This window comes from Hippoglossus stenolepis, chromosome 12 (assembly GCF_022539355.2).
Source record: "Hippoglossus stenolepis isolate QCI-W04-F060 chromosome 12, HSTE1.2, whole genome shotgun sequence".
Lineage (NCBI taxonomy): Eukaryota > Metazoa > Chordata > Actinopteri > Pleuronectiformes > Pleuronectidae > Hippoglossus > Hippoglossus stenolepis.
This window is the reverse complement of record NC_061494.1, coordinates 5346617-5370756: the sequence shown is the minus strand read 5'-3', so window position 1 is coordinate 5370756 and position 24140 is coordinate 5346617. Positions and strand designations below refer to the sequence as shown.

The 24140-nt window shown below is 38.8% G+C and overlaps 1 protein-coding gene across 1 annotated transcript in view; it reads right to left on the bottom strand.

Annotated features, from left to right (window-relative positions):
• Window positions 1–1687: 1687 nt before the first annotated feature.
• The window catches only part of LOC118119520 (gamma-aminobutyric acid receptor subunit pi), a 53285-nt gene continuing 30832 nt past the window's right edge, over window positions 1688–24140 (bottom strand). Inside the window, exons 3-10 of the mRNA XM_035173606.2 lie at window positions 19450–19562; window positions 17569–17636; window positions 15255–15472; window positions 12542–12624; window positions 7756–7893; window positions 7454–7606; window positions 5855–6045; window positions 1688–5619 (exon numbers count right to left, since the gene is read on the bottom strand). Of these exons, the coding sequence (XP_035029497.1) occupies window positions 5254–5619; window positions 5855–6045; window positions 7454–7606; window positions 7756–7893; window positions 12542–12624; window positions 15255–15472; window positions 17569–17636; window positions 19450–19562 (1330 nt within the window). The 3' untranslated portion in view covers window positions 1688–5253. The remainder of the gene's footprint in view (window positions 5620–5854; window positions 6046–7453; window positions 7607–7755; window positions 7894–12541; window positions 12625–15254; window positions 15473–17568; window positions 17637–19449; window positions 19563–24140) is intronic.

Here is a 24140-nt window from a genome sequence, read left to right as displayed (position 1 = left end):
AGTGATTTCTCACCAAATCATATTTGTTATGTCTGTTTCATCATTGTAAATTTCTTGTTGTGTTCTTCAATGTTTTTGTCTGCAACAGTTCTTTTTAGCTTTTTGCTGACTTATAAGTATGAGCTCACTTCTTAGCCATTAGCTCACTTCTTAGCCATTAGCTCACTTCTTAACTATTAGCCGACTTCTTAGCCATTAGCTCACTTCTTAGCTATTAGCTCACTTCTTAGCCATTAGCTCACTTCTTAGCTATTAGCTTACTTCTAAACTATTAGCTCACTTCTTAGCCATTAGCTCACTTCTTAGCTATTAGCTTACTTCTTAACTATTAGCTCACTTCTTAGCCATTAGCTCACTTCTTAGCTGTTATCTCACTTCTTAGCTATTAACTCACTTATAAGGTGTTGGCTCACGTATTAGCTACTAGATCACTTATTAGCTTTTAGCTCACTTATTAGCTATTAGCTAACTTCTTAGCTACTAACTCACTTATAAGGTGTTGTCTCACGTATTAGCTACAACTCACTTATTAGCTATTAGCTCACTTCTTAGCTACTAACACTTATTTGGTGTCTATACACACTATGTCATGTTTTATTTTATTACATTTTTTTAATTTTTATGTCATACGTGCTGGATCAAATTGTCTTGCAGTCATATACGGCCCCGATACAAACTTAAGACTGTTTAATACATAAGAGTTTCATACAGTATTGCATATGTTTATTCACGTAACAACACGTACTGTGACAGTCTGTGAATGTAGGTTTTACATCTCTGTTTTCTCATATTCTACTGTACATACTGTTTTTAGCAACATTAGAGTAGTGCATGAAGGTAGTTGACTAATTGGCCCTAGGATTTAATAATATTATATTTTATTTACAATTCAAACAATTTTTAACATACTCTGTAACATCTGAGATAAGTGTATCTATGTCCCAGTAGTTCTTGTTAGGATCTTATTTATTATATCATTATATTATAATATGCAAGCTGAGTTAGTAATGTGGATATTATACACAATTGCTGTTCATTAACATATAGCCTAATGAATACAATGTACAAAGTCTGTATATCAACAGGATATGTAAACTTTATTCAGTATCAACACTTAATATCAGTCAGACTGACTAAAAACACAAAGTACAAATAGCTAGTCCTTCAGAGCTGGAATCAGTTGCAATGTTTTAATTTTTTTCCAATCAACCCAATATATAGATTTATTTCAAATTACATAATTTTTGGTTATTTTTTTTATTTCACTTGAGATCAAGGTGATGCATCTTTGACGGAAATTACAGAATATTACATGTTAACCCTAAAACATTCTTGTGTACATACTTGAATGTGTGTGTGTGTGTGTGTGTGTGTGCACGTGCTATAAGAAGATCTCAGATAAATTCCTGACTCAACATTCTTCTGACTCAGAGTTAATTGTGCTGCAGGGAATTAAGACTCACATTCTCCATCCTCCCACCGTGACACTGCTGCCCTAACATCTGCCACACGCACATACACGCACACACGTGCATGTCTGCAGGCTCGCTAGTCTATCTGCTGCACCTGCAATTCAACATTTGGACATTTACCACATTTTCCTACTGCTTTGCTGAATTATGATGTCACCTTAACAAGCTGATGCCACATCACCAGTAAATTCAATGTATAAAGTGTGGACAACACACACGTTAAACTTCTTTTATTGCTACCATTCATATTCATACACCGGATAAACATGCATAGTGTTACTATATATTTACAACAGGTTAAGCAAACCGATGCCTATATTAACATGGTATTACAGTATATAAATACATTTCACATAAAGATGAAGTCCAAGGAACTGTGAGGTCGGTAGCCAACATCACCTTGAGGCATTACTTTACACGTCTCACAACAGGAAAAGAAAAGGGCAGTCCATCATTTTCCACTATTATCTGTTTGCCCAAAGTTGCTGTAAAGTTGCTTCAAATATGTCCAGGCAATGTTGCCCATAATGTTCCACTTCATAGCTTTATTTCTGTAATCTTCGCACCATCCTTGGGTTATTAATGGCCATCCAAAATGCTGTCCACTCAGACCAAACCAGCCCTGATAATGCAGTTGTGACTGTGGAGCCGTAGGGGGAATTGGTATTTTGAGCCTTGTGAATGGATCATCTCCATCACAAAAACGTTCTATTTGCATTCAGACTGAGAGGAAGCTGTGGTGGTGGCTTTCTTGTGGTTCTTTGGCTCCATAACGGCATTCGTGTCTTGTACAATTTACTGAGAAGATTAACTATCAAAACTACAATGGTGGTACAATATTGTATAAAACTTGACAGTTTGTGTTTTATCACATTTGCCTTTTCAGCTGGTCAGTGCTCACCGACATCCACAGAGCAGACACAGCTCAGTCGGTGGCAAATTAACTGTCATGAACACTCATCCTTTCAAAGAATAAAGTTCAAATAACTGAAAATGAGAACAGACGTTCCAACATCCTGCACTCTTGGACCCAGATGAGACCCCAAATCAAAGTGGCATCACTATCAATCAAAGTTTTTTTTTCCTTTTCTATAGCCTCAGCTAAGCATTTTATGATTTTCTGCTATCATGTTGAACCAAATGAAAATCAAATAAAGCAGAAGAAACAAAAGTTACACTCAATAATCATGCAGGAAGAACAGAAACGAAAGGAAATCGTACTTTTCGAATATCTGCGGGCAAAGAGAACAGTCAAAAAGTTTGGTAAATAATGGCATATTTAAAAACAGATTAAAACATTCAAATCAATGCAGCTAAAATATGAATTGAAACAATTTAAAAGGCAATGGAGCATAAATAGATACCAGCTTGCATCATGATACAAATTCTTGAAAATGGAACATTTGCTTTGTGCCTAAACAGACTGTTCAGTTCAGTTTCCATTTAAATGAGTGAGATTATGTAACAGCAATATTGAATACAGCAATAAATAAACATGCATCTCTGTTGTTCAACTCAACCCTGTTTTCCATCTGAAAATGTATTGTCATCTTCTCGTTGACTGCATGCTATTTCAGAATTCTCAATTATGATATTATCATTTGGTAATGCAATCAAAATGTCCTTGTTGAAGAACTGAAGTGAAAGCAAGAGGATTGCTAAAATGAAACTGGAATCTTTGGTTCTTAGGCTCACGTCACTGGCAACAAACATACTCAATCACCTGAACGTTAAAAAATGTATTTATATAAGCTTTGTCCTCCACTGAATGTGGTAGGTAGTTTGTGATGGACACTTGCCAAGAGCTTCACCTAATGTTGTGTTTACAGGACAATATATCGTAGGCCTGCACCCTCTGGCCTGCACTTTGACTCACTATCAGAAAGAGACAAGACGGGCCAGATGGGGCTAGCTAATTAGCATGCTAACTTCAGTAGAAACAACTATTACAAGTGACAGAAACTGAAACAAAACCAAGAAGTAAAATTGGTATTGCTTTTCACTGTTGGAGACAACTCTTGGCAAGTAAAGGAATGAAGTTGAACTTGCAACATCATATTGGTAAATAAACAGTTGTTATGCTAATGCTACGTAGCAATTGCAAAAACTTACATGTAGCCCTGTCAAAAACTTGACACTGCCTTATATGAAAAATAGCTAAGGTTGGTCCAAAAAGTGACTAGATATGTTATGTAGGTGCTTAAAAGCAGCCAATTGAGAAACTCCCGTAACACGGCTGGCCAAACAATGGTGTAACTTGATCATGAACGCACTCACTCGCAGACATTCACATCCAAATACTGAGGGAAAAAGTGATATGCCACCTCAGTTGTAGCGTATCCAGACATTTTACCATTTTCATAATGCACAGATGATGACACACTGTTGAAATATTTTGGCCATTTCATTCATATTCAAATCACTCTACAATGTCTAACACATCTAGGTCTGGCTACTGCTTTACGTGTTATAAAAGCACAGTGAGAAACACGACTTGCACCTCAAAAGGAGGAAAAATCATACACTGTATTTCACTATAATATGGTACCCGTCCATCCAGGTGTATCTTTTGTGCATCTATTGCACCTGCCTAGCTGCCGTGGAACCTCAAAGTCTAGTTTAAGAATCAATGTTTGCCTTGTTGGTGCTCGAGCTAACGAGAGCTGGTTGTTCAATGTTTGGCTTTACGTCACTGAAATAGAGGCGTGGTTCCGTTAGTAAACATCCTGTTCATTTTCTGAATAGAGATTTTGATGATCAGCCATAATACTAGCTCTGAGTTTGACAAAAAATATATGTAAACTCCTGTTCTTATAATATCAACTGTGTTTTAGGAGTTATATTTATGATGTCAAGGAGAACTACAACACTAGTCACAATATTCAGCGACTTCTCTGATTGGTAGAGCTTGCTGTTACCCTGGAAGTATTTACTACAACTGCGAAAATCATGTCAGCTATGATCAGATGGTTCCATGCTACATTATGTTTACCACAGAGCAACCATGATTTCTCTTTCTAACATGCTGCGGTTTTATATGATGAGGTTCAATGGGCTCAAAATGACCATAAGGTTAAATTCAAGAAGAAGCGCACTGGAAGTCGTTGGACAGCAATTATTTGCAATGATTTAGGGGATGCGTAGTTTCTTGACGTTTACATTTATAATAACACTATTTTTTACATCACTTCTGCAACCCATTATTTTTCCTTTTCCACTTTGAATGCTGTACATGGCGGCAGAAATGGAAAATTAAGCTATTACATATCAATGACCCATCCATCACACAATAAAGAGTAAAAAGTGAGGCAGGCATTTGCTCTCACTCGAGAATGCTAGCAAATTTGGCGACAGAGCTTTGAGTTACAGCTCCATCCTCTCTGTCCCAGATGGTAACAACCTGCACAATAAATGTACTATTGCAGCAGAGATGCAGACTGGCCGTGCTTTTTTAGGTCACCGATGTTCTTTTCATCTCTAGGTGTATCAGAATTGATGTAATCTTGCCAGTCAATACCAGATAGGTCCACTGTTGTTAATAAATCAAGGCGTATGAAATTTGATCCAAATAGTTACTTAAGTATGTTATAGTAAAAATGCCAATAAAAATAAATGGGGTTGTCCCAAAAACAACCCCATATGAGAATGTTACTTTGCTCATGAATCCAAAGGGATAAATTATACACACTCATCTTAATGCAACTAGAGTAAAGAACACTTCTTGTCTACATACGCTCTCTGTCTGACACTCTATTGGACACATGCCGCACTCGAGCAAATGCTAGAAGTACAGATAATATGTCCAGTAGAGCAGATTGACCATGACGAAAGACAGTGGGAAGGTGACTCTCGAGTAGTTGTCTATGTGGTGAGGGTTCTCCACATGACAGCAGTTTATGGAGCGGAGCACTTTACGAACGGTGGCCAGAGCAGTGAGGCACCAGTTGACGGGCTTCGGTGGCGACGCCTCAGGCTTTGGCTCGCTGCCCGAAGGGCTGGAGGGTCTGACAGTGAGTTCTGTGGAGTTAGGAGCTGTGGAGGGAGTCGCGGCAGGCTCCTTACGTCTCTTGGCTCTGCTGGCATGCGTGGAGATGGTGGTGATGATGCCGTTCATATCATCGTCAAAGTCATGCATTTGGTGGCGGTACTGTTGGAGAGTTAGGAAAAGTAGAATTAGTTTTAAGTGGAAACAAAGACATGATGCTTTTAAAAGCTTGCAGCACTTTTCAACTTACCCCAAAATGCTCATGATGACATGATGATGATGATGGTAGTGATGACAATGACAATGACCACCATCATGAAGACAATGACTGTGACCACAACGAGAGCAATGACCACAAACATGACCAACAAAGACAGTACTGTCAGGAGGCTCTCACCATGAGCATGTGTGGGTCCATGTATGAGAGGGTGCAGAAGTGGGCAACGGCGTACTCAATGAGCGCGCCAAAGATAAAGCTGAAGCAGATTCCCAAGTAGACATCGATGGCCTTGATAAAGCAGTTGGCATTGGGCAGTGATGTCCGGGCTCCCATCATCAGAGTGGTCATGGTCAGCACTGTGGTCACTCCTGGAATACACACAGATACTTTGTTGACTACAGGTTATCTGTTCAACCACTGAATCTGTGGACAACTGCCTAGAATCCTTCTTTATAAGAACTAGTGCACTGTCCGTTCTAAACCTGACGTTGTGTCCAGAGATTTGTATTTAACAGTCTGTGGTTCAGAGAGAAGTTATAAATGTTGCGTTCATCCTACCTTGTTTATCTACAATGATGATTTTATAGTCAGTGTTTTTCATAAAATGGAACTGAATTTAATTCATTAATGTTCACGTGTGGTTTTCATCAAAGTTTGAATTATTTACTTAACCGCTGTAATATTTTCAAACATGGCAGCTTTACTATATCAGAGGTCTGTTTTGCAACTGACACAATCTTCACACCCAAGTTCACAGCTTTTCAAATAAAAGCTCTGTAATTCAATTGCAGCAACAAAACGAATGTTGTGCTTTTACTTTGAAGACAACTTGCAAAAGTGATTCTCTGAATGTTGTTGCCATGAAGGAGATCAGCCCCCACAACACCTGTAAATGTGTGTGTTAGTCCAATATGGTTAAATAAAAATATTAAAATTATCAATGATCAATAATCTGGTGGGCCAGTTTTAGCTGCCGACCACTGCTGTAATTGTCCGAAGACATAGAAGAAGAAAGGTTCAACTTGGTCCGCACACTGACTATTAAGGCACACTACCCTGTCTCCACTAACTGCACAGTGCTGTTATTATTTGTATTAATATTTAACGTATCGAGTGTCCAAAACGCAGCAAATTTGGCTTCTTTGGGCCATCAACAATACACGTACCAAATGTGAAGCCAATAAAATTAATGATTCTTGACATATGTGTTCTACAGTCAGACAGACAGCCTGAGACCTCTGGTAATAGTAAAAAGATGGTTGTGAGTCAGGAAGACAGATGTACTTGCAATACATTCTGCTATATGCATTTATGCCTAAAGGGAAGGACACAGTTGACTACACAATGTAAGATGGTGTCATACTGGCTTTTCCTTGCAACTAGAGATACTGTGGTGCACATCCTGTTCATAACCAGTCTGGACTGGTTTCCTGTTGGTGACCTTAGTGTGCAGTCACTGTGTGTTTTGAAAACGTATTGTTGATTCCTGTAGTTTGGATGTTCTGATGAGGTAACTCCAGTTTCACAGATGCTCTCTTCAAACCTCAGCCCTATAATCAGTTCAAACTCAGAGGAGAGAACGCCTCTTCTATCTGTGTAATAGTAAACAAATGCTGAAAAAGTGCACATGTTTATCTCATAAAAACAGTGCAGCACATCTGCAGTGACACACAATACATCCTGTAGATAAGCGTTGGTGCAATGCAAAGGTAAATGACATTTAGTCAGAAAGGTACATTTTAACATTTGACTGAAAAAATGAATTTTGCCCCTTACCGATACAAACCCGTGCTGGAACAGAGGACAGAGAGATCCAAAAGGAAACCCATGAGAGGACCACCAGCAGGCTGGAGGGGACGTAGGTCTCCAGGATGAAGTACAGAATGCTCCTCTTCAGCTCAAAGTGGAAAACCAACTTGGGGTACTGGCCTTTGAGAAGAAGAATAATAGAAAACGTGGCATGAATGAGAAGTTCTACCCACAGGGGGCTCAATATTTTGACAATACCACATCGGAGTTTAAACTTAAGTACAGGCGTGGGATTAACATCATGCAGAGATTTAGAATGCCTTGGTTACCGGTTTCATAGATGGCCTCTGAGACAGATGTGTAGTAATCCTCGACTGTGTACTGAGCCAGCTGCAGTGTGTCCAAACCACTGACGGACGCATTTCCTCTGGTCCAGTAGAACATGACATCATTAATGTTATAACCCCCTGTAATAAAAATAAAAAGATGAATCTTTTCAATATTCGCGTTAGCTGGAGAGAATTATCACACAATTCTTTAGTTCATTTCATCTCGATGCAGCTTTTTAATCTGTCTGTCATTAACTGTCTTGGCTTTCAACTCACTGTTTCGGTTTTACAGCCGACAACTTGATTGTTTCAGTTCACAGTCACTATCCTCATTAACCCTTTTTGTCGCTGCAGCAGTCGTTTAAAAAAAAAAGAAAAGACAAACCCACTGCATGAACCTGCACAGCACCTAACAGAAGACACTGAAAGTATAGGTGATGAAGATAGTGGAGCAAAAAGACCATTTTACACGGCAGTCAGCACACACAGGGTGGGAGGCTCAAATGCTAATAGAAGTGCCCTCTGGGGACAAATAAAGTTGATTTGAAATTGAAATGAAGAGAATAATGTTGTAATACTGTGATCCAGGTTTATAAGTCAGAAAATGTCACTGCCGTCTGACTGATTCAGCATCTGAAAAGATAATGAGATAGTAAAAATGAGTCATGTTTAAATGACATATATGCAGTTAAACAGCCGCATATGTCCAATAGGATTGCATCAGGCCGGCCATAGCTTACATTTAGACGGCCAGAAAAACAACTCCACATGAACACTAACATTAGGCAACTATTTGTGAACACTAAAACCATTAAACTATTAGATGATAATATATGAATATTATACAGTGGATCAAATTCATAGCTTATCTTTTTTTCAATCCCAAAACACTTTGTGGTTGATTGCATTGGGCAACAACAGCGTGATCATCAATTCCTTTAATTGACCAACACACAGTGAAATGTACCCTTGTACTAGTGTAAATTGAAATATTACCAGCACATTATAAATTACCTAGAAACTACCATATTTTATTAAATTGATAACGTTTACAAAAAATAAGTATAACTACATAAGGTTTTTTTTCTAATTAAACCCCAAAGTAGCAATGGTGCGAGCAGCTGGGAATGTTAATTGCCAAAGCACACTTGCTATGTGCGAGTGTGATTCTCTCATGGTTGGGTTGTTTGGGATTGCAGCCCGTAGTGGGTGGTAAATTCCCTCTAATGCTAAACATCAGCACAAGAGAGATATTTGGCAAGAACCAAAGGGAATGGGATAAAATAAACTGCTTTGAGGAGCTAGATGAAGACATCATATTTCATCAGAGAAGCAAATGGGTATATGTGCACACAGTGTGTTGATCATGATCCAGGATGTCTGCATTAAAACGAGACATGAATTTGGTTAAGTATGCAACTTCAGAGGACAATGTTTGTGTATAGTTGCAGTCACAGTGGATTTCCCCGTTTCCCCATTAGTCACGTAACACAGTTTGACAGAGAGATCCAACAGGAGCTGCTAATGGAAATGCATTTGTTTGTAAAAGAAAAAAGAAAAAGACAAAGAGCTTAACTCTTCCCTCGCACCAGAACAGACCTTATCATGCATTTTGCACCAGGCCCCAGAGAGCGTACATATATAAACCAACTGAAACTACAAATAAGACTGCATGCTAAACTAACACTTTAACACTAATTAGAACAATGTAGCGATAATAGTATTAATAAATAAGAGATTGTGTGGTTTTAATTATAAAATATGTTAAGGATGACAAGACGTGATTAGCAAGGCTTAACCTCTTTGGTGTATTCTCCTAATGTATCTGCAGAGGGAGCAAGAGATTAAGAAAAGTGAGAAGAAGTTCTGTTGGTTCAGGTCGTATCACACCTCTTTAATCTGTTGTAATCTACACACATTAATTAGCCATCACACTCCGTTTTTGAACCCACATGGAGTCATGTATTATTGACCAGGATGAGGCATGAAGGATGCTGGGAGCGAGTGCCTCTAATGAAGGGCAGTGGTGAGTTTGATGCTGAGAGGTCCTGTAAATTCACTCTTTTCTATCGTTCACCGTGATGCTCTTACTAGAATAACTCATTATTTTTCCTGACCTTAAGCCCTGACATTATATTTACAAATTAGAGATACAAACGAGTAGTGACATGAAGTGCAATAGCATAGAAAGAGCTCCATGGGGGTATAATCAACCGTCCAGTGCCCTGTGGACCCTTGTAAACAAGTACGCTCACAAAGAGAAAAAGTTAAAACAGGGCCATTCAAAGTTTAATTAAAGCTGAAAATAATTTTCTATAATAATTTATCATTATCTCTTATTTTTGTATTTTATTTATTAATATTTTGACCACAATCCTGATCATTATGGGAGAATATTAACACTATGTGCAGTATTACTGTTTATTCAGCTGCAATAGTATTACTCATGTGCAATATTACTGTTTTTCTTCATATTATGTTCAATACTACTTACTGCCACTTCAGTTTAGTATTATTTTCCCTGTCTTACCTAACATATTCATTTCTATTGTTATTTCTATTAGGCACTGGTTCTGCATTTATAGCATTTACACTTTATATTTTAATTTTCCCTGACACGTTAAATCTTTATTTTATTTTCACTTATATATTGTTAGGCTTAATACTCTATTGTTTTATTCTACTGTAATCTATTGTGTATTGTGTTGCTGTAATCCTGGAGCAAACTGGCCCGAGAATTTCCTTCGGGATTAGTTAAGTCTATCCTATTATGTCGTATCGTATTGTATGGTATTGAATTGTATCTTATTTATGCCCCGCACTGCCACACAACAACACTGTCTTTAAACCTCGCTCCTGTGTAGAGGATCCACTTTTGGCACGGCATTAAAAGAAGCAAATCCTAGAATAAACATCTTCATGAAGAGACGGAGCAAGAGGGAGTCAGAGATTGAATGAGAGGAGGAACAGAGAAAACAGGAGAGGTAGAGCAGCAGGATGACAGATAAAGATACGGTGAAAAAACGGGAAAGACAGACAGAGAGAGTGAGAGAGACGCAGATATTCTGCCTGGAATTACTGAAGCAACAGAGAAAGGGATCCATCATCTTCTCAGTTACCTAACTTTAACCTCCAGATGTCTTTTTGTCTGCTGCAGTTAAATGTTTTATTTGGCACCAGGGTCCTGGAAGGCTGCTGGCAGGGATCAGACAGGGCTCAGCCTGACTGGCTGCCATTTACTAGCATGGAGCAAAACGCGAGCGGGAAAGCAAAGACGGCAGATGAGCGAGATAGGGGCGAGGGGACCTTCTCTTCCCTCCATCACTTTTACAGCCCAAAAAATCCATCTTGTCATGTAATTCAATCTTAATGATTTTCTTTAATTATAAACATACTGTCGCCGCGTTTCGCTTTGAAACCACTGAAGATAAGTCCAAGTTAGTTAAACTGACACGTATTTCAAGAAATCTCATTTATAACAGCAGAAGGATTTTTAGAGCTACTGGTAGATGTTCGCATTCTTAGGATGTATTAAGAGGAGTTCAAAGGATTTGTTTGGTGGGAAAGGCTGACGCTACAACATAGTGCCTAAGGGCCTGACCCTCTGGATTAGTTAACCCGAGGACTTGAAAAACTGTTTGGACATCACCTCTCAAAACATACTTTTACCCAATTATTATAATTTTTTTGATATTACTTTTGTTTCTTTTATTCCTTTCTCGCTCCTCTACTTTTAAATGCTGTAAAATGATGTATTCTTTTATTTGTCATTAAATTTAGTATTACAGAATTGTCTGTCTTTGATTTTAAATGACATTGTATTAATTTGCTTTTGTCTTTGATGTTTTGTATTCTTGTGTATATTTGTCGTTTGTGTGGCACTTTGTAACGTCTGTTTTGAAAGGTGCTATATAAATAAAGTTTTAATTGTTTATTAATATTGTAATTTATTTTGGGGAAAGGGGCTGCTGTAATGAGCACCTTCGGGTAAGACAAGGACAAACAGAATAATTTAACATTTCGGGAAATAGCCTTGATGTTTTGGAGTTTGCATTTTTCATCATTCGTACCTAATGATCACAACAACAAGTTTGTTTAATGTATTCAAGAAGAAAAATGTTATGACAAGTTGCAATTTCAAAGAAAATCTTGTCATTTTATGATGACATGGTTTAATTTTGTTATTGTATAGATTAAACAAGCAGGATACAATGTGGTAACGCTGTTAGATTTTAAGGTGGTAGCAGGTGGATGATTCAGATTTGGAGTAAGCTATGCTAGCTGTTCACCTCTGCAACATTATGCTAAGCTAAGCGGTAACCTTCCCCATCAGTGAGAGGTTTAGAATTCTTCCTAAACTGTTAAACTGTCCATTTGAAGGGGTTGATCATTTTGAAAGGTTACTGCACAGTAAGTACAGCTACATCTTTGTTTCCATGACAACAATCAAGTCGTTTAGTATTCACATACATCCAAAGAGAAATTACAATGTAAAATACTTCATCATGACCTGAACTGCACTTGCAATTTCTGACATAAGCATGCAGTCTCGCACACCATCACGTGCAAGCACACACACGCACACACACACACACACATCAATGGACAAAAGCACACACACACACACACACACTCACACACACAGTTTAGAAGATGAGAGAAAGTGATGTGTTTGATCCTTTAGTTTGATCAGATTCATTTGAAAATACGCCCACCCACTGACTCTCTGCCACAGCTTCAAGCTGCTGACTTCTGATATTCTTTATTAAGTGTGAGGTGTCCTTACAGCTCTCCAGTTGTAACGTGCAGGTCTGCTTGTCCATCGGATACTTGGTCAGATCCATGTTGCACGCAACAGTGGTCGTAATCCTAAAACAAGAGAACATAAGCATGAACGAGGAAACCAACAGTGAATGTTATTATAGCAGAAGAGTCTATCACAGTGGTTTTAACTAACGCACCATTCATCCAAACAAACAATGAGAGATTTGTGAATTATTTCCAGCTGTCTGGTTGTCGTGGTGCTGTTCTAAGGCATCAGATGGCTTGGTTTAAATTATGCAAGAATTAAGCTTCTAAGTCACATTGAGATCACTTGTAATGGAGAAAGTCTTCACTTTATATTGCTGCCACATTATGCCTCCTCCTGCATAATGTTTTGGTCTTAAGTGGATCAAAATGTTAAATATGATTCAATGTAATTCCCTTAGAAAGAAGATTAAGTGTGATGCATAATCGTCTTTGGACACTGTGCGAGTTTAGTTTGCAACTTGTTTCTATTTAAAGAGAGCACCAGAAGTCTCCTCAATAAGCAAGGAGAGACCAGCAGAGGCATTTGCTATTTACTTTATATGTTTTGGAAATGTTTGATGACGAGTTGATAAAAGACACAAGGCCTGGCCCTGATTGTAAAGTCAAAAAGTTCAGGACATGAAGCAAGTAGCACGGATGCGACCAAATGTTCAAATGTCCCTGTAAAATATATGATTTCTGGTCTGTTTAGAGGCCATTAATAATAAAAAAAAACATAGATAACAAGCAAGATAGATTAAAATAATATATAACAAAATATATATAAAATAAAAGAGAAAAAGTGTAGATAAAGGTTGTTGTATATATGTGGTTTTTATGTGTCTATCACAAAAAGTTTAATATACTTACTTTTACTGTCTACGAGCTTTGTTTACTTGTTACAAACAATTTGTAGTGTGAGAGGATTTTCAAGAAAGTTCCTTATTAGTTGTTTACACAGCAGCCATGATGTGGATATTCATATGTCATTTAGAGATACTGATTCTGCACATATCTTTATTTCTATGCACCAACTTGACTTGAAAATGGAGGACCAGTAGAAATGTTCACCATGGCAATCTATCCTGACTGCTAGAGCAATTTAACACAAGCCTTTGTCTGTGAAATTTGGATGACTGGTTTCATTTTCATTTTTAAATTACATTTCAGCTGTAGCCTCTTCAACCATAAAAGCAACATACAGTAATTCATTTGAAATCTCCTCTCTTAACTGCCCAACCACTGGCTCCAATCACCTCAGTGCTTTCCCATGTTCCCCCGTGGCACAGCACTGAAACATTTACCACAGCTGTCCCTTCCCTCCAACACCTCACATTTCTCACTTTACTCTGTTGTTTTTCACAGCCCCAAGTCCCCGAGGTGGCCTTCCCTGTCCTGACTGTCCTCTTTTTACTGTTTTACTCTCACTATTCATGCTCTCTAACTGTAAAGTGCAACCATCCTCCTTATTTCCTCTGTCGAGCCCAGAAACAGTACAGTTCAGTGTATGGGGGCTTCATATTTACATTATATTTACCACACATACACACACACACAAACACACAAACACACACTTGTACTTCTTTCTTAGTGAGGACACTTATTGGCATAATGCAACACCAAGCCCCTCACCCTCATCTTAACCATCACAACTATGCCTGATCCTAACAATTACTGCAAATCTTAACCTTTAATCATCCCTTTGAAAAAGTGAGGACCAGCCAAAATCTCCTCACTCTGTAAGGTCTATGCTCAAAAAGGGTCCTCAGAAAGATATAAGTACAAATGTACACAAACACTCCTTCAAAACCCGTAAATCAATAACCGGAGTCACAGTCTATCCAATAATGTTGGGCACTTAATAAAAACATAAATCACAATTCACCGACAAGCTCGCTCACATGCGAGACCCCCTCTGAGCAGTACAGGGCCTTCCTGACAAGTATTACTGTACCGACACATGATTAACTGTGAGGCCAAGCTGAACTGAGCCTGGATACCCTACTCAATGTTCTATAACAAGACACCTATGTACTGCACATTTCCCCCCATGATAGTTACAGGTTTCCCATTAGAACAGTCAGGATCTCTCCCATGTGACACTTTTCCCCTTTCATTGTGTAACCAGGCCATGTATAACTATGACTGTACAGCATGAAAATAAGTTCAGCACCAATGAGTTACAGGGTCGAGTGGGGGAAGTGAAATCATCATGGACAGCTCTTATACAATGCATATTTGAGATGAGGTTAAAGAGTGTGGCATAAAAACATGTAAAACCCATCATGACTAGGCTTTAGAGAGATTATCAAATTGCTGGATCATCTATAGCCGTTCTCTCACTAACCTTTCTTGGCCTATCCATTCAAAATACATGCATGTTTCATCTGACAAGAGCTTGTCACATGTCAAGCCCTTGCACACAGAGCAATATCTGTAGGAGGGATCCTGCAGTTGCAGGGACTTTTGTTAGACCACAGCTCCTTGTATTGACAGATGACATTCCGCTGTACTCATACAATCCAATAGTCAAGTAATAGAATTGACACAACTCCCTGATTTGCAATCACATTATCTCAAACTCAACCCACGCTGCCTCCCTCAGCCAATTTCTTCTCCATTCCCTGGCCTACTTTACATTGTCTGTCGGGGCAGAAAAAAAGAGAAACACAACAACAACCAATAAACAGTCTCCTTGACCTTCGTACCTTAGAGCGTACAGAACGGTTCCATTGGGGAAGATGCGGATCAGTCTGTTCTCGACGGTGATGTCATGGAGGAAGGACTTTTTGGAGTCCACGATAAAGGTGTCGGGGACCCAGAGGAGCTCCACGAGCCGCCCGTCCAGACTCAGGCTCTTGTTGCCTTCGAATATCAAGCGCTCGTCTGTCCAGCGCTGGCGGAGGAAGATGGTGGCGGTGTAGTCCTGCAGGATTCAGGCGCAAAGGTCACAGTTGAGCTACTATACAGCTTTAACAAGCGTGTCAATAATATGCTGACAGATACGTGGGGTTTTTGCAAACATAGCTTCTTCTTTCACACATGTATTTCATTAGTCAGCTCTCGGGTTCGTTTTGTGCTGTTAGGTATTGATGGCGTCAGGTCCCTCAGCCCTTCTGTGCCCAAAGCGGAAATAATCTTCAGCCTTGTAAAGTCAGCAAGTCTGTTCTGATTTTAAGGACGATGAACATATTTTTGGGTAATTCACTCCGTTAAATCCTGATATAACATCACGTGTGGCCACCTAATCACTTTCTCCAATTGTCTGGCATCAAGCTGTGAGTGGGATTTTCTAACCAAACATATTCAGCAGCACAGGAAATAACCCTGTCAGTCCCGGAGGAAAGCCAGAGACCTCACTGAGTGAGGTTACACGAGAACTGACTGGTCATCAATAGTCCAGTTTCTAAGGAACAGAATGTGCTGTTACGTGTGGTTGTAATCTCTGCTTCCATGTAACTGTAAAGAGTTCCAATCTCAGTAGCCTGTGTGCCAAGTATTTTCTCAAGTCGTTTTCAGACATGAACTCTAGAGAATATCTGCCCAATTGGAGCCAGATTTTCTCCGGAGTTTGCATTTCACAATTAAAAATCTCATTGAATCGCTGTGACAAGCGTTTCAGGAAAAATGTATATTCACACCATCAAAACAAACATGTTTGTCTGAGTGAGAGTAAAGATTAATGTTCGTGTCAAGGCAGAGGAATTGGGACAGGGCACAAAAATTGTTATAGCTTTGAGGTTAAATCTTTAAAATGTATTATTGTTTTTCTGAGGGTAATTTACAATTATAATACAAAGTTTCTGTATGATTTTATTTTGAAGTATCTCAATTAAAAGTGCTGCAGCTTTTAGACCGGCCGTCTATGTGTGTCGCTCTTACTGAATAAAGACTCAGCCTTCTTGAAGAGTAATACACTCAGGGGGCACTTTATTAGGAACACCTGTAAAATCTAATCCAGCACAACAGCCCTGCCAGAACGTCTGTCTTTACCAAGCTCTTTTTGTGACATTGTCATTGTGTACATTTACGTATACATGTCAGTGTTACTGATTGGTCAGTGACATGGTTTGATTTGAGGCAAACTTGAGTAAACATGTTGCCTGTGATGTTTATTTGTTGTGGTGATGTTGTCAAACTTGCCGACAGTTACAACGGAAACGTCACACATTGCACTGATAAATCGGATTTCTGTTCTGTAATTAATTATGTTTAAGACCTTTAGAATTTGAGAACCCAGTAAATCACCAGTCAGTCATGTTAACGATGACAGTGGAAAAAGCACAATTGATTATCTGTCAATATGTGCAGCGATCAAACAAAACCACAACTGAAAGAGATGTCAGAAGTTTTCATGTAAGAGAATTGCAATTTAATTATCCAACAATTTTTCAGTAAAATGAACAAAATGGTAATTAACCAGACTGAAAGAAGTCAGACAATTTCCTTGAAAACCTATTTTTATAAAATTGTTAACATCAAGACTGAATGAACCTGAACGTTTACCTGGAATGACTCGGTACCACTTGACACTAATCACTTGTTGATTAATGATTTAGTGCCAAGAATCCTACAAATCATGTAATAATTGATTATGTTGAATGAGATAATGTGCTTCAAGGCAACAAGATGCCAGTATCAGAGAAATTAAGATTATCTATGAGATTATTTAAAAAATGTATATTATGATTTATTTTTCACACTATTTGGTTGCAATTTAATTTCAGCAGTGTATAAATTAGTGGGTCATTATTTTTTGATTACTGAGTAATTATTTATTACATTAGACATGATTGTAATGAATGGATTTCATTTATTTATTTAACATTTAATATTTATTTAACAGCAAACACTGACTACAACATTAAAAGTTTTCATTTTCAAACAGCTCTAGTTAAATCCACATCTGAAATGAATAAGAACATCTTGGCATACCTAAACTAGCACAACATTGTTAGACCTTGTTTTGAAAGTGGACACAATGAGGCCTAAGGTGACAGTAAGGCTGTCGGTAAGTCTTACCATGTTGATCTCTGAGATCGTATCAATGCTGGCGATATCCAAGCTCATGCCCACTGTTACTGGACCATCTAGAAACAAAGAAGAAACCAGTGATTAACTGCTGTATGTGACATTTACTCTTCAGACAGAACACTATCCACACATTTCCAGAGTTTCCAAATGTGTTAATGCAAACTGTATATGACTACGTTTTAAGTGACATAACAGAGTACAGTATATTGAGAAGGCATGGGCTACAGTGTTGTGTAATGAAAGGTTAGTGAAGGATAGGATATTTAAAATGCTAAAGACCCCCACACAGCTGCAGTCTGTCAAGTGTGAACCTCCTTGAGGGAATTAGTTCTCCCTGATTCACCATCAAAGAGGAGTAACTTCTGCGCTCTCCTGTGTTTCATCTCCCCGTTCTCATTCTCTTGCACTTATTCCATCTTCGTTTCTGTGCGAGAGAGAGTAATGAGCCTGCTGTCATATTGCAGATACTGTACACGTCTGATTTCCTACTGCAGTCATGTGGAGTATATGTTTGCAGGCGTTTGTTTGTTTTCCTTTAAACGTGCAGTAAATAACTTGGGCCACTACGGGTCCTCACTCAAAACAATAACAAAAGACTTATTTTGATGACATTGTGAAGCAGTCTGGACAGAACTAGGCTGGATGTTTCCCTTCACTTTCCGGTCTTTAAAGAACAGAAGAGAAGTTAAATGATATGTTTTCAATAATTACATGTATTCATGACAGTACCGTAAATATGAAGCAAACGTTTGCAAGACTAGAAACAGTCTGTCTACTGGACAGGGTTGAGCTTGCTGTTTCTCTCTAGTTTCCACACTTAATGCTAAAATAACTGTCTGCTGGCTGTAGCTCACAGCCGTTCACAGGTTGTATCTTCTCATTTAACTCTTGGCAACAGAGCAAATAAGTGCATTACCCAATCTGATAACTATTACTCTAGGGTTACTTGAACTTTAGACATAATTATTAAGTTTGGAGTGAGGGGCCATGCTGTGTCACAAGGTCTAGTCAGACTGAGAAGACCTCCTGGCTGTGCCCGGAGGCTGTCTGGCAGAAGGATGACATTGACAAGCAATAAAACTCTGCGTCTTGCACCAAAATGTTGACAATTGTTTTACCTCAAATATTTGTGAGGCCAAAAGATGTCACAAAAATGATGGTGTCTCAAATTTTAGATGAGTCTAGTACTTAAGGGCTGGAGATTTAATCAAGAAAGTGTTTACAGATAGCGATGTAAATACACGTGTCTGGGTATGTGAATATGTACGTTTGTATCAGTACACGTGCTGTGTTGCTTGGCAGAAGGACTAGTGATAACGCTGAATAGCTTTTGTCTTGTTAAAGTCCGGGCTGTTATAACAGAGCAAACAAACCATAATCACATCGTGATGGATTTCCGCAGCCTGGACAAATAACAGTAGCAAGGGATTTACAGGGGATGATATAACATTGCTCCTCTGAGATAGACTTTATTCCCAGGTGAATTAGTCAGCTGGTGAAAAATAGAATTTACATTACGAAAAATATTAGTAGATATATTTAAATATAATGGGATTATAATTTGAAGATATTATTACAATTAAAATGGATTGTAGTATTTGAGAAAAGTATGTATATTTATTTAATGGCCTTAAATCAATGTGGATGCTTTTTTCTCCTTCTGCATACACAGTATTTCCTTGTTACATTTGACTTCTTCTCATCTTGTAATACATGTGCAGTAAATTCAAATGTATGCATGTCAGCCTATATTACTCAGCAGGGACATGCAAGCACAAAATTGTAATATGAACTTCTTCTCTGTCAAATCCACATTTCCCCAGAGTGTTCTGTCATTTCCATTTCTGGATGTGTCTGCAGATTCCTTACTGTCAAAGAAAGGCCTTAGGTACTTGTTGTATCCTTTCATCAGCTTTTGAATGGTAGGAGGCAGAATCTCTCCTTCCTTCACTTCTGCGTTGATCAATGAGCTCTCTAACAACCTGAGAACAAACACAGAGGGAGAAAGAGCGAGAGAAGAGCATGGATGAGAATAATTTGTCTCCGGCTGTGCATTTACCTGGTGAATTCCTCCTCGCAACCACCTTCAAATTCACAAAATCAGGAGGGATTGATCTCTACAGCAAATCTGTCAAACCTCACTGAGCCAAAGAAAAGGCAGACGATTAAAATTGCAACTTGGAACCGAAGAGCGGGAAGAAGAAGAAACATTTTCTCTTAATTATCGGATTACCTTGAATTGGACGCGGAGTATTTTATACCATCCATCTCTGTTTCGCCATTAACGTGCACCTTTGAAACTATCGCCTGCTTTCATGACATTTCCCCCCCTCATACTTTCTGAACGCTATCCTTAAAGGCACGCTGAAGTGTGGGAAGATGATTATATTGCTGGCAATTGCAGCAGGGGAAAGGAATACTCATTTTGCCTTCCCCAGTGGTAAGTGTGTTTGTGTATAAATCAGGCTCTAAATACAGAACGCCTGCTCTGCAGAGAGAAAGCCCCGAGGCACGTGCTATGATGTAAGAGGGGCTGAAGCAAGACAGATCAAGCCATGTGCAGAGGCAGAAAACATTCATCTCCATACACTGGCAGGATTTCAGACTCCCCTCTGTCACTTGTACGCTGCTGTAGTCAAATGTATCACAAAGAGAGGAAGAACAGGAAAACAAGATCGGCTGCTTTTATTATCCCACACCCTCATCAAATATCTATATCGTTTATTGTCGGGGCGAAGCCGTTTACAAACATCGGTATGTTATTGCAAATTAATTTTGAGTTCTTGCCAGTATTCATGCCAGTGTCTTCCATACACCCTGTAGCTCTATCAAAATGATACATGCTGCAGTGGAGCAGGAAAAACAGCATCCTCTTTCTGTAGTGTGTCACAAAGCAGTTTCTCCTTATGCTCTGGAGTGATCCAGAGGAGTTTTGTTGTGTCTGAACCTGTGGGACACGGTTTCTTCTTGGTGATGGTACGGTGGCCCAGAGAGCTCAATGCACTGCAAATATTTGCAGACACTTTTCTGTGTGCCCTGGAAAGACTTCTGTTGTCTGTGCGGTTTACAGTGCATTTGTTTGTTCGGTCGTGTTGTATTTGCAGTGTCTTATTTGGTTTTGTTATGGGAATTGTAGAATATTATTTGGCTGTGTTGTGTGTATTTAGTCGTTTTGTGTGTATTTGATTGTGTGTATTTACAGTGTATAATATTGTTGTGTGTTTGCAGTGGGTTATTTGGTTGTGTTGTGTGTATTTAGTTGTGTTGTATGGATTTGATTTTGTGTATTTTCAGCACATTCTGTGGTTGTATTGTGTATTTGCAGTGTGCCATTTGGTTGTGTTTTGTGTATCACAAGCTAATTTGTTGTCAAATTGATGATGCTTTCTGAATTTGCTTGTGTTTTGCCTATTAGCATATGCTACTTGCTTTTCTATCTTGCAGTAGTGTTGAGCTCTCAGGGCCACCGTATGATGACCCTGTTCTTATATGTTAAATATAGAAACATGATGATGAACATGATAATTTATTGATGATAAAATCTACATGTAACCCATTATAGCTTTGTTTGCTGTAGGGAGACACAACCACATGCACTTCATGTCATGAAACTAGAGTCTAAAAAAGCCTAGAGTCATGAGAGCAGCTCTGTGAGTCGTCATCATAAACTGAATATGAAGACGGGTGACATGGATCCACTTCCTCCCACTATCCACAAAAGAAGCTAAAATATCCAGCATACAAAAGCTGCCATCTTGCACATTTGCAGCCAGAGTCTGCGCAGTAGTAATCAGGAGATGGAGCTGTGGTCCTGTCGGTACACACACTCGAACAATCATGAGTCCGTCTCAGCTGTCAATCATGACATTTCACCATCAAATAACAAATCAAACTAAACTTATTTAAAAAATGAGCATTTGAACAAACATCAATATGATCAAAACTACAGAAAAATGACAGAAACCATTATCGAGAAAACTTTATGTAACGCATACTTTGAATTTTTAGTTTGGTCAATGTTCCATCCATTAACATGGGGGAGACGGGATTTCTGCCCTTTACTGCAGCTAGCCACCAGGTGGCGATCAAGAACCATCAACTTCACTCTTGGAACTGTCATGTCGTCCATCTTCATACACTCTATGGTCTCTACTTACACTTTCAGCTAAAAGCTAACGTTAGCACAGCCTCAAGCTCACCATCTTAGTTTAGTGTGTTAACATACTAACATTGTGTCATGTTGGCGACCAACATTTCCCTCCCTAAAGCCCCTGACGCTCGAATTAGGAGGAAGAGTGATTTGACCGAAGCTCACACAGAAAATTATAAACATCAACATCATGTTTCACTTACATTCAATTTTAGTTGACATGCTGCCTGGAACCATTTTATTGTAGCATGTGAGTTGCTACATTCTTTCTAAACCCACAACTCGATTTTGTGGTTGATAATTTTAAGGTGTGCAGTTTTTTCTGCATTAAATTGCTTCCCATCGCCTCCTCATGAGAGAACAGAGGGTTCTACTGGTGAATCCACCACATGAGAGCTGAACCTCTGGACCAGACACAGACTAGCAGAGAAAAAAAATCTTCCCAATGAAACTTGTTTCACCTGACTGTGTCAAATCAGCTTATACACTGAGTAACTCTGTTGCTGTGCTACATAAAGTCTCCCTCACATGGGAGGCAGTGGCCTTGGATGGGAAAGCTATGTTAGTGATGGGAGTGACAGCACTCTGCCTCTGGCTTGCTGCATTATCAATCTAGGTCACCCTGCGAGACCCTTAAAATACGTGAATATGAGGGATATGGGTGTGTGTTTCTACAAGGCATCAAAATATACGTCTGTTGTTAGATCAGGAAAGTTTGATGGATTACATGGGGCCATATTTTAGAGAAAAGCCATGTTATTTGGAGGAAATAAGCAGTAAGGAAATCCCATGCTCATCGAGTGTTCTACTCCTGGATCCAAAATCTTGATGACCACATTAAAAAAATTAAATATCACACAAATGTTTCTAACGATCTTGCAATCAACCATTACCAAACATTTCCTCCTCTGCAAAAGAGTTAATTTTCTGCAAGTATGTGTGGTTCTCTCTTTGGAATAGAAACTGTCTCGCACAATCTTGTCGAAGTTTTGATACTTATGACAATGTGGCACTGATGTGACAAAATATTTCGTTATTTGTGAATCCTAAAGTATAACTTGTCAATATGCTCAGATTCCTCATTTTAAGGCAGGAGACAGGATGATCTTCTGATATTCCCCACCTGACATGACACAAAGCCTTAAACTACAACTTTATTTTTGTAATATTATGACTTTACTCTAAAAATCTCAGATTTCTTTCCCTTTTAATTTGCCCTAACACTAAGAAAGCAACAATATATAAAATATATATAAAAAACAAATATATTAGAGAGGGGAATGTGATGAAGACATGGAAATATCAAAATCTACCGGTTTATGTTTGTAAATTATGAAAAAGCCTACAACTCAAGGCAGACCTAAAACCAAACTGCAGGGGTCAAACATCATGGAATTGATTTCCCAGAAGATGGCACTTACTGAAAGCGACAGACCTATTCGTCTTTGATGTTCACAGATGTTTTACAGTCTGACAATGACCAGAAAATGTGCTAAGAGCCTCGAGCTCCTCTCACCCCATCCATCTCCCCATCTCCCCAAATCCCCAGACTCTTTAACTTTTGGCTGTCTAAACCTTCCCCTGCAGACGAGGATGAGACCTTGGTTGTCCAGCCTGCAGAATAATTGCTATGCACTGAGCCCTGACAGTAGAAAAAAAAACATACATCCAAAGAAATCACACAGGCTAATGTATTATTGTAAATATATATATTTGTATTTTTATGTGCATGTCAGCATCATAATGAAGACAAAATGATATTTAGGCTGTTTGCTGCAGTGATAACCACAAACACAAGCTCATACTAAACTCACATGCAGACACATGCGTACTTGAATGCACACACACACAAACAGACTTCACTCATGTTTATGTACTTTAGAATCTCTCTCTCCAGATGAGAGCACGGTCTACGGAGTGCACATTTTCCAGGATTGCTCGCTGACAGACCTGACACTACTGCCCACCATGCTGCCTATCAACAATAACAGCATGACACATTGAATGCCCACGACTGAGCTGAAGGGAAGCTCTGCCATACTAAGTCATAAGCTACTGTTTGGCTTCAACACAATTGTATTTAAAAAAAATGTAATGTATATTTACTGGGGAGCTAAAGTTGTATATTTCCTGGTGTTGAAAATAGTTTCTGGCATTGTCCAACAGAATATCTGACTCTTAGATAAAAAGATCAGAAACAATTACCAGGTGGTTTAGTATAAAATGTCACTATAGTGCTGTCAACTCACATCTTGTAAACCCTCCAGCTGAGCCTCCACACTCCAACTTAACACATTCAGGTTATACTTGATCTCCCTGTGGGTGTGAAAGTGTTTCTCTTACTAAAAGTGTTAGCCAGATGATGGATGGACAAGTACCCTGCCTCTGACCCACTGCATGCTGATATAAG